This window comes from Aquarana catesbeiana, linkage group LG03 (assembly GCF_042186555.1).
Source record: "Aquarana catesbeiana isolate 2022-GZ linkage group LG03, ASM4218655v1, whole genome shotgun sequence".
Lineage (NCBI taxonomy): Eukaryota > Metazoa > Chordata > Amphibia > Anura > Ranidae > Aquarana > Aquarana catesbeiana.
In genome coordinates this window covers 168,308,382-168,324,994 of record NC_133326.1, presented here as the reverse complement: position 1 = coordinate 168,324,994, position 16,613 = coordinate 168,308,382, and the positions used below count along the sequence as shown (strand labels likewise).

The following is a 16,613-nucleotide window of genomic DNA, read 5'->3' as shown; positions in this document are numbered from 1 at the left end:
AGGTAAATATTGTGTTAATGGAATTAAACTGATACATAGTACAATGTTATAACTGTTGTAGAACAAACTCACATTTTGTTGGGTAGAAGCGACTACAAATGAAAATCTGGAGAATCTGGTGTTGTAGAAGTAGAGATCTTCCTGACTAATGGGGGTCATGTTACATCTAACCAAACAATCTTTGTACAATCAACTTGAGATTTACCAAAACTATGTGATATGAGGAATTACCTATTCTATACAATCAATTCATATGCAATCTGGAGGTCCCTTGTACTACATAGTTGTTGGTAGATATAAAGGCGTTTGTGCATTTAGATTGTAATGTGTATGATAAGCTTTTGCCAATAGCAAAGAAAGTGTAAACAGCGATCAGACTCCTTCACTTAGGGCAAGTGAGGGATCTATCTATACAAAATCTGGGCCAATTTACTTCCAAACGATATATTTTTTTCTTGCTGTTGTCTGATCACCCTTTGGGGCACGTCACTGTATCTAACGGTAAATATCCTGGTGACCACTGCCCATGGGACAGAAAATGGGAGAGAAGCCAAAATACAAACGTTGTCACCAGAACCAGGTGTGGGGAAATCTTCCAAGGGCACAGCTGTTCCACTAACAACTAAGAGGGATTTCTCTTCATTTACAAGAGATTTCCACCCACTTCCTGTTAGGATAGAAAATAAAGGGAAATGTCCCCCAAGAAAATACAGAAAAAAACACATGTTGTACTCTATTCCAACAAAAAAAAATGTGCGTTAGACATGCTTTGTAATGTAAAGCTACTTTGCGTACAAGCATAATACAAAACACTCACAGTTCTGACAGTTGGCAGAAAAAATGAATAGTGATATGTTAGCACAACTAACAAATCCATGTTTTCCCCTTGCATATAGAAATGCGAATGTATGTGAAAGTTACTATACTTACAGAATATATGCAATGACCCCGATAGACCAGCAGTCTACTGCTTTGCTGTAGGGCTTCTGGGCAAGCACTTCTGGAGCTGTAAATGCATATAATATATCATCATAATATAATCAGAAAGACATACAGCAATCATTAGGAATTCATCAAAATCAAGTTAATAATAGTTTTTTCATTTATGTGAAAACACTGGAAAAGATCCAGTACCCAAACAGATACCATGATAATCTGCCAAGCTGGCGAATTACTCTTTTGCTGTACCTCCTCTGTGCTACCAACTGCAGGCTGGCATTTGACAACAGAATGACCATTGAAGACTGGCAGGAAAATAAAAGCATGACTGCTTAATATGAATTGCCATGTAGTGGAAATAGTCTGGTGCTAGTCCAGAAAACACATTATGAAAAGCAAAACCATATGGAATAAAGAAAAATAGGTCTAAGAAGAGTGAAAAATTGTCAGCCGGTACTCAGTACTGGCAGCTCCGCCACCTCTGGCACTGGTTCTGTATGTGAAGCTATACAGCCTCCTGTTGGTTGCTTGGAAACTCCAGTGAGGACACAAGAAAGTCAGTGCGTGTTCCACCTACTCATTGAGACCTGACAGTATATGAACATCCCTGTCTCTTCCCCAGTCATCTGGCCACCCGTCCCGGGCAGCCCCACAGGTCAAGGCCTCTTCTTGATGATCCAGACTGTCCTGAGCTGGGAGCCCACCATACTGCCTGCAGTGGTACAGTTTTCTGCCTGCAGCCTCTGCCTACTGGGTTCCCCTCGGTAATGGGAGGGATTTGGGGGGGAGAGCTCTATCATGGGTCGGAGGATTTGGGGATAAACACTATATTGTCAAAGGTATTGTGACTTCTTCCTATACACGCACATACATTTTAATGCCATCCTATTCTTAGACCTTAGGGTTCAATACTGAGTTGGCCCACCCTTTGCAGCTTTAATAGCTTCAACTCTTCTGGGAAGGCTGTCCATAAGGTTTAGGAGTGTGTCTATAGGAATGTTTGACTATTCTTCCAGAAGCGCATTTGTGAGGTCAGGCACTGCTGTGGACGAGAAGAACTGGCTCCCAGTCTCCACTCAAATTCATCCCTAAGGTGATCGCTCAGGTTGAGGTCAGGACACTGTGCAGGCCAGTCAAGTTCCTCCAGCCCAAACTCACTCATCCATGTCTTAATGGACCTTGCTTTGTGCACTGGTCCAAATCATTTGGTGGAGGGGGGATTATGGTGTGGGGTTGTTTTTCAGGGGTTGGGCTTGGCCCCTTAGTTCCAGTGAAGGGAAGTCTTAAGGCGTAGGCATACCAAGACATTTTGGACAATTTCATGCTCCCAACTTTGTGGGAACAGTTTGGGGATGGCCCCTTCCAGTTCCAACATGACTGCACACAAGTGCACAAAGCAAGGTCCAAAAATACATGGACGAGTGAGTTTGGGGTGGAGGAGACTGGCCTCAACTCGACAGAACACCTTTGGGATGAATTACAGTGGAGACTGCAAGCCAGGCCTTCTCATCCAACATCAGTGCCTGACCTCACAAATGCGCTTCTGGAAGAATGGTCAAACATTCCCATAGACACACTCCTAAACCTTGTGGACAGCTTTCCTAGAAGAGTTGAAGCTGTTATAGCTGCAAAGGGTGGGCCAACTAAATATTGAACCCTACGGACTAAGACTGGGATGTCATTAAAGTTCATGTGCATGTAAAGGCAGGTGTCCCAATACTTTTGGACAAATTCCTGACCACTGCATGCTTTATGCTGTTTTTTACATTACATACTTGTGATCAATGGGTTTATTGTCACAACAGTTGTTAGTTGCTAAGTAGTCCCTGACTATTTTATAAAGTTCTTCTTTAACCCCTTAACATCTAACAGCAGTTTTGCGACTTTGCATGTGTTAGTGAAGCTCTACACATCATCACAATAACTTTTACTACATGTATCCAGGTGAATTATACCTTGTTTTTTTCAGGATAAATTGGACTTTCATTTGAGGGTAAATCGTAGTAGGCATCTCATAATTTTTATTATTATTAAAGGGAAACTTACCCAAAATAGTTTAGCTGTATATATCATGCCTTGACATAAAGCCATTACAATGACCCTCAACCTAAAAAAGAATCTCGTACTCCTGACGTTCGCAGCGATACCACATATGGTATATTATGCATTTCAAACCTATAGGGCCAAGAAATAATAGTGCACATTTTCATTTTTTTTTTATACTACCTAAAACACACTGACACTGAATTTATTATTTTTTTTAATGTTACCTAAAACATACTGAACCTGACTTTGACCCTGACCGATAACCCTACCCTGACGCTAACCTAAATCAGTGCCTGATCTAGCTGTTTTGTCTTTATATTTCAGTTATTACACATAGACCTTTGTTTCTATTTTTCTCCTCTGACTAGGTGAAAATGAAACAGAAAGAAAGCACAGGGGTGGGTTTTACTGACTGATCACTGTGATAACCAATCAACCAATTACAGTATCTCACAAAAGTGAGTACACCCCTCACATTTTTGTAAATGTTTTATTATACAGTATCGTTTCATGTGACAACACTGAAGAAATGACACTTTGCTACAATGTAAAGCAGTGAGTGTGCATCTTGTATAACAGTGTAAATTTGCTGTCCCCTCAAAATAACTCAACACACAGCCTTTAATGTCTAAACCACTGGCAACAAAAGTGAGTACACCCCTAAGGCCCCTTTCACACTGGGGCGGTTTGCAGGCGTTATTGCGCTAAAAATACCGCATGCAAACCGCCCCTAAACAGCCTCCGCTGTTTGTTCAGTGTGAAAGCCCGAGGGCTTTCACACTGAAGCGGTGCGCTGGCAGGACGGTAAAAAAAGTCCTGCGAGCCGCATCTTTGGAGCGGTGAACGAGCGGTGTGTTCACCGCTCCTAAACCGCTCCTTCCCATTGAAATCAATGGGACAGCGCGTAATACCGCGGCTATAGCCGCGCTGTACGAGCGGGTTTAACCCTTTTTCGTCCGCCAGCGGGGGTTAAAACCGCACCGCTAGCGGCCGAATACAGCCGCAAAAACGACGGTAAAACAGCGCTAAAAATAGCGCTGTTTTACCGCCGACGCCCCCACCGCCCCAGTGTGAAAGGGGCCTAAGTGAAAATGTCCAAATTGGGCCCAATTAGCCATTTTCTCTCCCCGGTGTCATGTGACTCGTTAGTGTTACAAGGTCTCAGGTGTGAATGGGGAGGAGGTGTGTTAAATTTGATGTTATCGCTCTCACTCTCTCATACTGGTCACTGGAAGTTCAACATGGCACCTCATGGCAAAGAACTCTATGAGTATCGGAAAAAAAGAATTGTTGCTCTGTATAAAGATAGCCTAGGCTATAAGAAGATTGCCAAGACCCTGAAACTGAGCTGCAACACGGTGGCCGAGACCATACAGTGGTTTAACAGGACAGGTTCCACTCAGAACAGGCCTTGCCATGGTTGACCAAAGAAGTTGAGTGCACGTGCTCAGCGTCATATCCAGAGGTTGTCTTTGGGAAATAGACGTATGAGTGCTGCCAGGAATTGCTGCAAAAGTTGAAGGGGGGGGGGGGTCAACCATGAATGCCAACATGTACTGTGACATACTGAAGCAGAGCATGATCCCCTCCCTTCAGAGACTGGGTCACAGGGCAGTATTCCAACATGATAACAACCCCAAACACACCTCCAAGACGACCACTGCCTTGCTAAAGAAGCTGAGTGTAAAGGTGATGGACTGGCCAAGCATCTCTCCAGACCTAAACCCTATTGAGCATCTGTGGGGCATCCTCAAACGGAAGGTGGAGGAGCGCAATGTCTCTAACATCCACCAGCTCTGTTATGTTGTCATGGAGGAGTGGAAGAGGACTTCAGTGGCAACCTGTGAAGCTCTGGTGAACTCCATGCCCAAATGGGTTAGGGCAGTGTTGGAAAATAATGGTGGCCACACAAAATATTGACACTTTGGGCCCAATTTGGACATTTTCACTTAGGGGTGTACTCACTTTTGTTGCCAGCAGTTTAGACATTAATGGCTGTGTGTTGAGTTATTTTGAGGGGACAGCAAATTTACACTGTTATACAAGCTGTACACTCACTACTTTACATTGCAGCAAAGTGTCATTTCTTCTGTGTTGTCACATGAAAAGAAATAATAAAATATTTACAAAAATGTGAGGGGTGTACTCACTTTTGTGAGATACTGTATATGTCCTATGGATGTACAGAAAAATGACTTTGCTGTTTTCACCGATGACCCTGTATTTTTCCTTTAACATTTCAACGGTCAGTATCTTCTGTAGTCTGTTTAGCTGCCATGCCCCCTGCACATCCCTGGCCTGTAGGAGCATGAAGCACATAAGGCAAAGCCTTCTAGAACTCAGCATGCACAGATGGGGAATGTAGGAGTGCTACCAAGTAAAACTTTTGTTGCATTGAATACAATGATAATAAACAATCTATTCTAATCCCCCATCTGCGTGTGATGTAAATAAGTGCCTGCCCCTCTCTATCTGGACAAGAAAATGGATAACTGCTGATGTTTTCAAACTCTAAAATCTGGAAAAGGTATAAAAAAGAGCATTTTTGCAAATAAGTAAATCTGAATATCTCTGCCATTGAGAGCCTGTTTGCTGCCTGGAGGCATGAGGGAAGGGATGGAGTTCTGAGATGAAGTACCAGAGGCTACTCCTCCATGAGCCAGGGACTGTGGAGAACCTGGGAAAGCATCAAGAGGGACTTATCCAAGGAAACTCTGCACGGTGCTGTATTTTTTTTGTTACTATAGGAGACAGCTGTTGCTATGTACATGCAGAACGTGGGGTGCAGGCCTAAGACCCTTGTTCTGTATTGCTGTCTACCTGTTTTTTTTTTCTCTTTGGAGTCTGCGGGTCTGTTGCCTACAGTCCTAGGGTGCCCTGTGCCCTAACCCTCTCTCCCTCATTTTGTTGTTGTGAGCAATAAACTCACTTTTGTTCAGCCTAAAAGTGATTGGTGCCCATTTTTCTGCAACCATCCACACCCACCATGCCTAGGAACCAGCACACTGAGGCAAAATGTCAGCCCTCCCTGATGCCAGGGGGTTGCTACACTTGCATAAGCAAAGATTAGTTTCAATGAAAAAGTCCTGTCACAACGTTCAATATATCCAGAGATATAAGCAGGTGAATTTATATGCAAATTGTGACTTTCCTTGTCACCCAGTCCTTCCTCACTGATCATTCATCACATTAACCACTTCAGCCCCGGAAGGATTTACCCCATTCCTGACCAGACTGCGTTGATTTAACTGACAATTGCGCGGTCATGCGACATTGCACCCAAACAAAAATTATGTCCTTTTTTTACCACAAATAGAGCTTTCTTTTGGTGGTATTTGATCACCTCTGCAGTTTTTATTTTTTGCGCTATAAACAAAAAAAGAGCGACAATTTTGAAAAAAAACAATATTTTTTACTTTTTGCTATAATAAATATCCCCCAAAAATATATTAAAAAAATGAACTTCTTTCTCAGTTTAGGCCGATATGTATTCTTCTACATATTTTTGGTAAAAAACCAAAAAAAAAACGCAATAAGCATATATTGATTGGTTTGCGCAAATGTTGTAGGGGATAGTTTTATGGCATTTTTATTAGTAATGGCGACGATCTGCAATTTTTATCATGACTGCGACATTATGGCGACATTATGGCATTATGACACTATTTTGGGACCATTGTCATTTATACAGCGATCAGTGCTATAAAAATGCACTGATTACTGTGTAAATGACACTGGCAGGGAATGGGGTTAAACACTAGGGGGCGATCAAGGGGTTAAGGGTGTCCTAGGGAGTGATTCTAACTGTAGGGGGGATTGTCTCACTAGAACAAGACAGAGATCACTGCTCCTGATGACAGGGAGCAGTAGATCTTTGTCATGTTGCTAGGCAGAACAGGGAAATGACAGCCACAAGCATGACACCCAGAGACAGAGGCATGGGACTTGTAGTTTTGCAACAGCTGGAAGTCCTCTAATTGCATATCCCTGATAGACTAATAGAGATTCCTAGGAATTAGGAGGAGATGACCAAGCTATTCTGTACAGAAAAGGCCGTGAGCTGCACATTACTTCAGCTGCTTGTATGTATAGCACTACTAACCATTTCGACCTATTGCTTTCTTTGTAACATCTTCATATACGATTTTAATCATATGATCAACACGAAATGTCCAAATTCTGCAAAAAATAATATGTAGATTGTTTTTTTTTTTCTTTATCTAAGTTCCTACTTTGTTGTTCTTGGAAAGTGATATCAATAGGAAAAATACATATAAATGAAAAGCCTGCTATTTTTTATTTATTTTTTCTACATCATATATGCTCTTGTAAATTAGTGTAAACTAGTGTCCCAAAAGACAAAATAGTCATGACTATTTGCTGAAGCAGTGCGTTTATTTAAATGTACCTAAAGTAAAATTGATACTTCTGTGATATTTTTGCCTGCAGAAAAATGACATGCGGAATATCACCAAACATGCACAGGACGCTGTTTAAATGAAGACACTGTAGCAGAAGTGTCTGACTGTCCTTGTCACAGAGATGTACCCTATGTTCAGACTTAGTCAGAAGTGGCTTTATGAGATGCATGAAAATATCTTTGCAGTGACATGAATAAATGTGACCCACTTCCAGGGATCACATCAGATAAGATGAAGACGCTGCAGGATGAAAGTGCCTAGGAGCAGCTACGCTGACACAGAGATGACGGCTTTCTCCTGATTCCTGGATTCAAGTCCCTCTGCTCACAGGACACTGGAAGGCTCAACCAAGAATCAGTATTCCCATCATCAGCCTTGTCAGTGCTACTGCTTGGGTTTGTTAATTTAGCAATTTAGCGCTTTGGTTAAATATTAATTTGTAGTTATAAGGAATTATATATGATCTTGCGCAAGACCTAGATGGGTGAAAATAATAGTGACCAAAATAACAAATAAATCATCAAACGGTAATAATGTAGTGCAAAAAAACAAGTGCAAGTGCTAAACGATCTTCAAATTGATAAAAAAATTAAAGTGAAAAAATATTATATGGGTATAAATCATGTATAATATATATTCTACAGTGTAGAGTATATCGGACTATGTAGTAAACATATCCAAAGTGTAGAAAAGGTTAATATAAACCAGTCCCAAAATAATCAAAAATGATCAAAAAAGTGGAAAAAAATTGAATATGCAAACAGTTCAAAAAAATGTATAAAATGAAATAAAGTGCAAACAGTTCATAAAACTTCACAGTGGATTAAAGCAGAACATATCATGTTGACTGTAGATCAGATGGCAATAACATCCATACAATGTGCTCTCAGATATTAATCCACTGTGACGTTTTATCAACTGTTTGCACTTTATTTCATTTTATACATTTTTTTGAACTGTTTGCATATTCAACCTTTTTTCCACTTTTTTGATCATTTTTGATTATTTTGGGACTGGTTTATATTAACCTTTTCTACACTTTGGATATGTTTACTACATAGTCCGATATACTCTACACTGTAGAATATATATTATACATGATTTATACCCATATAATATTTTTTCACTTTTATTAATTTTTTATCAATTTGAAGATCATTTAGCACTTGCACTTGTTTTTTTTACACTACATTATTACCGTTTGATGATTTATTTGTTATTTTGGTCACTATTATTTTCACTTATCTTGGTCTTGCACAAGATCATATATAATTCCTTATATTCACTGTATGATTAATAGGTGATGTGTGATCACCGGTAGATTTTGCAGCAATTCCACATCATTTGTACCTTTAGTTTTATTTAATAGCGCAGAGGTCCTCTCACTGAGTTGTTTTGCTTACATTAATTTGTAGTTATTACATGAAAATTGATTAGGGAACACCTTAGAAATAAGTAAAAAAGTTTAGCACGTCAAAATACTGACAGATTTTTCTAAAGTGCCGTCCCAATAACAACAGATCCCGTGTCATCTTCCATTGCACTGGCTGCAGAGTGAAAACTGACCACTTGGCATCTGTTGCTGCACTTTACATTTTACCATTTCTCATTGAGATGCATAATTAAAAATGGCATCTAAGAATGCCCGTTAAGACCCCTGTCCTGAGCAACCTTTGGTTGCTTCACTAAAGTTTCACTAAAGGCCTGTCTTTTTCTAGATATAAAAAAAAGTCTGGAAGACAAAGAAATGTATTATACTATGAGATATCATGTAGAAAATTTGGAGTTTAGGCCTTAGTTCACACTATGAACCGCATATGAATCGTACAGGAACCAGTCCACATTATGGTTCAATTCACATGTAATTCAGTGAGGGGCGATGTGAGCCCATTACTTTGAACCAAAGTCGTGCATACACCAATTTTAGAACTGCACTGTGATCCAGTGCAGGCAAACGCACTGCATTTGCAACCTGCATTTGGGGCATCTTTAAGATTGCACTGATACCCGCTGCAGATCGCAAGGCCAGTGCAATCTGATTGCAGTTCAGGTAACGACACAGGTCATGGGGTTTCCCATACCGCATAAATGTGAACCTAGGCTAAGTGATAAAATATGAAAATTAGTGCTGCACAATACTATATCGTGTGAATATACATACAAACAGATGTGAAATAAATCAGAACATATCCATATGTTCCTGAACTTAAATCACAGTAAAGCAAAATCAATCAAAAACAAGATGTCTGTGTGTTGTCCTTTAAAGCATCATAACATCTCCCAACATTGGAAAAACATTAACAAAATTGTACTCAATGTTGCCCGTGTGTACATAAACTGAAAATTGCTGGAATAAATAAAGTGTCTTTATATGTTCCCTAAAATATCTAAAAATTGCAAAAAACTGTGTGTACCACTTAGCTGTATCTCATAGTATCTTAAATCCTTCTCCTTCATACAGTGGGGAAAATAATTACTCAATCTCCTGCAGATTTTGTAAGTTTGCCCAATTACAAAGAAATTAAGGGTCTATAATTTTTATAATACAGTATCTAAAAAAAGTAAGTACACCCTCACATTTTTGTAACGATGTTATTATATCTTTTCATGTGACAACACTGAAGAAATAACACTTTGCTACAATGTAAAGTAGTGAGTGTACAGCTTGTATAACAGTGAACATTTGCTGTCCCTTCAAAATAACTCAATACACAGCCATTAATGTCTAAACCTCTGGCAACAAAAGTGAGTACACCCCTAGGTGAAAATGTCCAAATTGGGCACAAAGTGTCAATATTTTGTGTGGCCACCATTATCTTCCAGTACTGCCTTAACCCTCTTGGGCATGGAGTTCACCAGAGCTTCACAGGTTGCCACTGGAGTCCCCTTCCACTCTTCTATGACAATATCACAGAGCTGGTGGATGTTAGAGATTTTATGCTCCTCCACCTTCCATTTGAGGATGCCCCACAGATGCTCAATAGGGTTTAGGTCTGGAGACATGCTTGGCCAGTCCACCACCTTTATCCTCAGCTTCTCTGGCAAAGCTGTGGCCGTCTTGGAGGTGAGTTTGGGGTCGATATCATGCTTGAATACTGCCATGCGGCCCAGTCTCTGAAGGGAGGGGGATCATGCTCTGCTTCAGTATGTCACAGTACATGTTGGCATTCATGGTTGCCTCAATGAACTGTAGCTCCCCAGTGCCGGCAGCACTTATGCAGCCCAAGACCATGACACTCCCACCACCATGCTTGACAGTAGGCAAGACACACTTGTCTTTGTACTCCTCACCTGGTTGCAATCACACACGCTTGACACCATCTGAACCAAATAAGTTTATCTTGGTCTCATCAGACCACAGGACATGGTTCCATTAATCAACGTCCTTAGTCTGCTTGTCTTCAGCAAACTGTTTGTGGGCTTTATTCTGCATTATCTTTAGAAGAGGCTTCCTTCTGGGATGACAGCCATGCAGCCAATTTGATGCAGTGTGTGGCGTATGGTCTGAGCACTGACAGGCTGACCCCTCACTCCTTCAACCTCTGCAGCATTGCTGGCAGCACTCATACGTCTATTTCCCAAAAACCACCTCTGGATATGATACTGAGCTTTTGCACTCAACTTCTTTGGTCAACCAAGGCGAGGCATGTTCTGAGTGGAACATGTCCTGTTAAACCACTGTATGGTCTTGGCCACCGTGCTACAGCTCAGTTTCAGAGTCTTGGAAATCTTATAGTCTAGGCCATCTTTATGTAGAGCAACAATTTTTCTTTCAGATCCTCAGAGAGTTCTTTGCCATGAGGTACCTTGTTGAACTTTCAGTGATCAGTATGAGAGAGTGAGAATGATAACACCAAATATAACACACCTGCTCCCCATTCACACCTGGGACCTTGTAACACTAACGAGTCACATGACACCGGGGAGGGAAAATGGCTAATTGGGACCAATTTGGACATTTTCACTTAGGGGTATACTCACTTTTGTTGCCAGCAGTTTAGACGTTAATGGCTGTGTATTGAGTTATTTTGAGGGGACAGCAAATTTGCACTGTTATACAAGCTGTGCACTCGCTACTTTACATTGTAGCGAAGTGTAATTTCATCAGTGTTGTCACATGAAAATATATAATAAAATGTATACAAAAATGTGAGGGGTGTACTCACTTTTGTGAGAAACTGTAGGTGTATTTTAAATGACAGAGACAGAATATCATCCAAAAATCCAGAAAAAACAAATGTTATAAATTGAGTTGCAGTTCAGTATTTGATCCTCAAGCAAAACATGACTTAGTACTTGGTGGAGAAACCCTTGTTGGTAAGCACAGAGGCAAGACGCTTCTTGTAGATGGTGAACAGGTTTGCACACATCTCAGGAGGGATTTTGGTCTACTCTTCTTTACAGATCTTCTATAAATCCTTAACTGTAGGGATGGTGTTCTTAGAGTCATAGTCAGCATTTTTCTTCCTCCAAACAGGGCGAGTCCCCCTCCTCAAGAAGGCACATGTACAGTCATGCTAATGAATTAACATTTAAATGATTCAGAGAAGGATTGGGAGAAAGTGCTGTGGTCAGCTGAGACCAAAATTGAGCTCTTTGGCATTAACTCGACTCACCGTATTTGGAGGAAGAAAAATGCTGACTATGACCCTAAGAACACCATCCCTACAGTCAAGCACGGAGGTGGAAACATTATGCTTTTGGGCTGTTTCTCTGCTAAAGGTACAGGCCCACTTTGCCACATTGAGGGGCCAATGGACGGGGCCATGTATTGTAAAAATCTTAAATGAGAACCTTCTTCCCTCCGTCAGAACACTGAAGATGGGTTGTGGATGGATCTTCCAGCATGACAATGACCCAAAACATACTGCCAAGGCAACAAAAGGGTGGTTTAAGAAGAAGCACATTAAGATCATGGAGTGGCCTAGTCAGTCTCCAGACCTTAATTCTATAGAAAATTTAAGAAGGGAGCTAAAACTTCTAGTTGCCAAGAGACAGCCAAGAAATCTTAAGGATTTAGAGAAGACCTGTAAAGAAGAGTTGACCAAAATCCCTCCTGAGATGTGTGCAAACCTGGTCACTGTAAATCCCATTGCCATAATATATAATGTATGCTCTCACCTTATGACCAGACCTAACAAATAGGTCATATGCACCTTCCCCTTTAAAAAGGGTTCTCATAAGCCACAGGGATGATCTCTACTCCAATATTAGAAGCTCCACATTCCACTTCCATCCTCCATTGTAAGAAGATCCAGGATGATATAAAGCTCAAAAAGAAGCAGGCCATATAGTGCTCTCTGCTAAAATTATATTATTTTTTTATTAAGACTGAATGTAATTAACTTAAAATGTTTTATGCCAACACAAAGTGGCACATAATTGTGAAGTGGAAGGAAAATGATAAATGGTTTTCCAATTTTTTTACAAATAAATATCTGAAAAATGTGGCGTGCATCTGTATTCAGCCCCCTTTACTCTGATACGACTAATAAAAATTTAGTAGAAACAATTGTTTTTTAGAAAACCTTAGTAAACAAACAGCATCATGAAGGCCAAGGAACACACCAGACAGGTCAGGGATTAAGTTGCAGAGAAGTTTAAAGCAGGGTTGAGTTATAAAAAAATATCTGAAGCTTTGAACATCTCATGGAGCACTGTTCAATCCATCATCCAAAAATGGAAAGAGTATGGCACAACTGCAAACCTACCAAGACATGGCCATCCATTTAAACTGACAGGCCCGGCAAGGATAGCATTAATCAGAGAAGCAGCCAAGAGGCCCATGATAATTCTGAAAGAGCTGCAGAGATCCACAGCTCAGGTGGGAGAATCTGTCCACAGGACAACTATTAGTCATGCACTCCACAAATCTGGCTTTTATGGAAGAGTGGCAAGAGGAAAGCCATTGTTGAAAGAAATACATAAGAAGTACCATTTGCAGTTTGCAAGAAGACATGTGGGGGACACAGCAAACATCTGGAAAAAGGTGCTCTGGTCAGATGAGACCAAAAATGTACTTTTTGGCCTAAAAGCAAAACGCTATGCGTGGCGGAAAACTAACACTACACATCACCCTGAACACACGCATCATACTGTGGGGATGGTTTTCTTCAGCAGGCACAGGGAAGCTGGTCAGAGTTGATGGGAAGATGGATGGAGCCAAATATAGGGCAATCTTAGAAGAAAACCTGTTATAGTCTGCGAAAGACTTGAAATTGGGGCAGAGGTTCACCTTCCAGCAGGACAACGACCCTAAACATACAGCCAGAGCTCCAATGGAATGGTTTAGATCATAGCATATTTATGTGTTAGAATGGCCGAATCAAAGTACAGACCTAAATCCAATTGAGAATATGCGGCAAGACTTTGAAAATTGCTCTTCACAGACGCTATCCATCCAATCTGACAGAGCTTGAGCTATTTTGTCAAGAAGAATGGGCAAACATTTCACTTTCTAGGTGTGCAAAGCTGGTAGAGACATCCCCATACTTTTCAGATATTTATTTGTAAACAATTTTGAAAAACATTTATCAGTTTCCTTTCACGTTACAATTATGTGCCACTTTGTGTTGGTCTATCACATAAAATCCCAATCAAATACATTCACGTTTTTGGTTGTAACATGACAAAATGTGGAAAATGTCAAGGGGTATGAATACTTTTTCAAGGCACTGTATATTTAATTTGATTAATTTCTTTCTATTCATTGCACCCTAAGAGACATATATATTTTGTACATATAGCAGGTGATTGCGCTTGGGTATTTTTTGGGTTTTGTCTAGGTCAAGTGATACCCTTTATTTGCTAACTGAAGTTATTAAAGATGCAAGCTTTCAAGATAACTTAAATCCATTTGTCAAGCTTTATAAATTCAGATTACAGTATACATATCATGACAATTTTATCACCACATTATAAAAAAAAAAAACTCAAGTTATCTTGTCCTTTTTTTCTAAAGTTTCTGGCAATGAACCTTCAAAAAAAAAAGTAAACTTGCCAAAATTCCTAAACTCAGCAAACACCACAGATAAACTGCCTAACCCCTACCCAGAAAGACAAAAACTCCAAGTTCAGGGTGGCTGAACCTTGGTAATTGAGACAATTGCCACAAATGGAATATATAGCAGGGCCCTCCTGTATTGAATTGTATATAAAGTGCTGCGCAAACTCTTGGTCACCTGTTCACACTGCCAGCTTTTACAGAACTGTCAGTGTACAAAGCATTTTTTCTGTTTGTCTAAAAAGTGCTGCCTCTAGCAGAACAGCTCTTGGTCACCCACTGCCAGATTTAATGCAATTTCATAATGCATCATATTAATTTAATAAAACTCTACTAACTGACCTTCAGATTCCCTGCCTCCGATTAGTATTTTCCACAGCAGCAACTTTTTGTGCATTTTATAGAGGAAACTATAGGTGCATCAATTCCTGTTCCAGGACTACCAATAGTCCAGGACAGCCCTGCAGAATGCAGCACCCATGGTCGGTGCTTGGCAGCAGAAAAAGGCTAAAAATACCCTTGTTAACTTAAAGAGACAAAAGTGTCTTGAGCGTTTTCAGCAACTACAGTCTAAATGCATAAGCAGAGACAAGCAAAGGATATCAATAATGTCAATTACCCAAACATTCACGTATCATGTATGTATATCTGAAATCTCTGTCAACATTATCTATCTATCTATCTATCTATCTATCTATCTATCTATCTATCTATCTATCTATCTATCTATCTATCTATCTATCTATCTATCTATCTCTCTCTCTCTCTCTCTCTCTCTCTCTATCTCTCTCTCTCTCTCTCTATCTATCTATCTATCTATCCTCTGCAGAGGCGCTTTGCGGTTGTTTTAAGCCCTTCTCAGCCGCTAGCAGGGGTGTAAAACCGTCCCGCTAGCGGCCCAATACCAACGGTAAAGCGACGCTTACAATAGCGGCGCTTTACTGCCGACAACGCCCCCGCTCCAGTGTGAAAGGGGCCTAACATATCACAAATGGTTCATCCCAAGGAAAATGTGAAGTAGAAGTCTAGGCTATACAAGAACCCACCTTTCAAATGCTGCCCCCCCCCTACTGTTCCCCATTGCGCTGCATACATTTTAACTGCTTATCACACTAATCTACACTTAATATTAAAGCAGATTTTTGTAAATGCTATATGTAAATATGATTGTTTCCCTCTACCCAGATTTGTATTTGAGCCTAGTAAGAAAACACAATCCAATGGGCTCTCAAAAGCATTAACATTAAAAGGGAGGATTCCGGACATCTACTTTACTTGCCCTTGACATAGCTTTTAACTCGATATTAAAAAAGATACTATACCATTTCTAAAACACTATATTAGCTTCTCACAGCAACATCAAAAATCATTTGCTATGCACAGATTGCTTCCATAGCCAACTCTTTTAAAGCATATGCTTTTTATTTCTTACGGTTAAATTTTTTTTTATTAACTTAAAACCTAAAGTTCAATCCAATTATTATTTGCCTTCTCCTCCTCCTATTCTCCCTTATCAATCAAGCTAATGACATTTTTATACAACCATTCTGCTTTCATTACATGCCTTATTTTAGGACACAGTGATATCATCACTGGATCTTTGTGATTCTCTATGCAATGCAGGCAAATCATGGCTAGTGGGAGGGGCTGACAGGGTGCTGTACATAGCTCCCTATGTACAACCAAGAGAAGTGGGCTGGCTATTGAGAGGCATTATGGACATATCAAAATGCCTTTATGAGTTGAAGTCAGTCTGGAGGTGTGGGTGCTAGTAGACAGGCTGTATTTGCAGGTAGAGGTTGGAGGTGACACCTACATGTGATGCTGAGCTTCCATGATTAAAGGAAATCAAATGAACAAAAGGGATAGTTTGCCAAGGTTGCCAGCAGTAGGGCTGGATGGGACAATTGTGCCCTCTGCCTGCAGTTTGCTACCATACTCTAGGCTAATTGCCCAGTGTGCATGGGGCCTGTCCTCCAGTGAGTATACTTCAGCACATGTATGGGAAACTAAATAAAAGCATATTAAGTTGTATCCTACCACAAAGGCTGTGTTTGTCATGTATATATGTTTTCAACTGATTTGGTAGATATTCGTTATATGTTAAGTCAATGCATGCTAAGTAATACATACGTGTATCACAGGGATTACTGCATTTGCTCTTCAATATCTTCATCTGCTTTTCTTTCCAAAAGAACAGAACT

At 40.3% G+C, this 16,613-nt stretch overlaps 1 protein-coding gene across 1 annotated transcript in view; it reads right to left on the bottom strand.

Moving 5' to 3' along the window:
* CAMK1D (calcium/calmodulin dependent protein kinase ID) overlaps positions 1-16,613 on the bottom strand; it is a 401,220-nt gene that overhangs the window by 41,055 nt on the left and 343,552 nt on the right. The window contains exon 6 of the mRNA XM_073619503.1: positions 931-1,006. Within this exon, the coding sequence (XP_073475604.1) occupies positions 931-1,006 (76 nt within the window). The remainder of the gene's footprint in view (positions 1-930; positions 1,007-16,613) is intronic.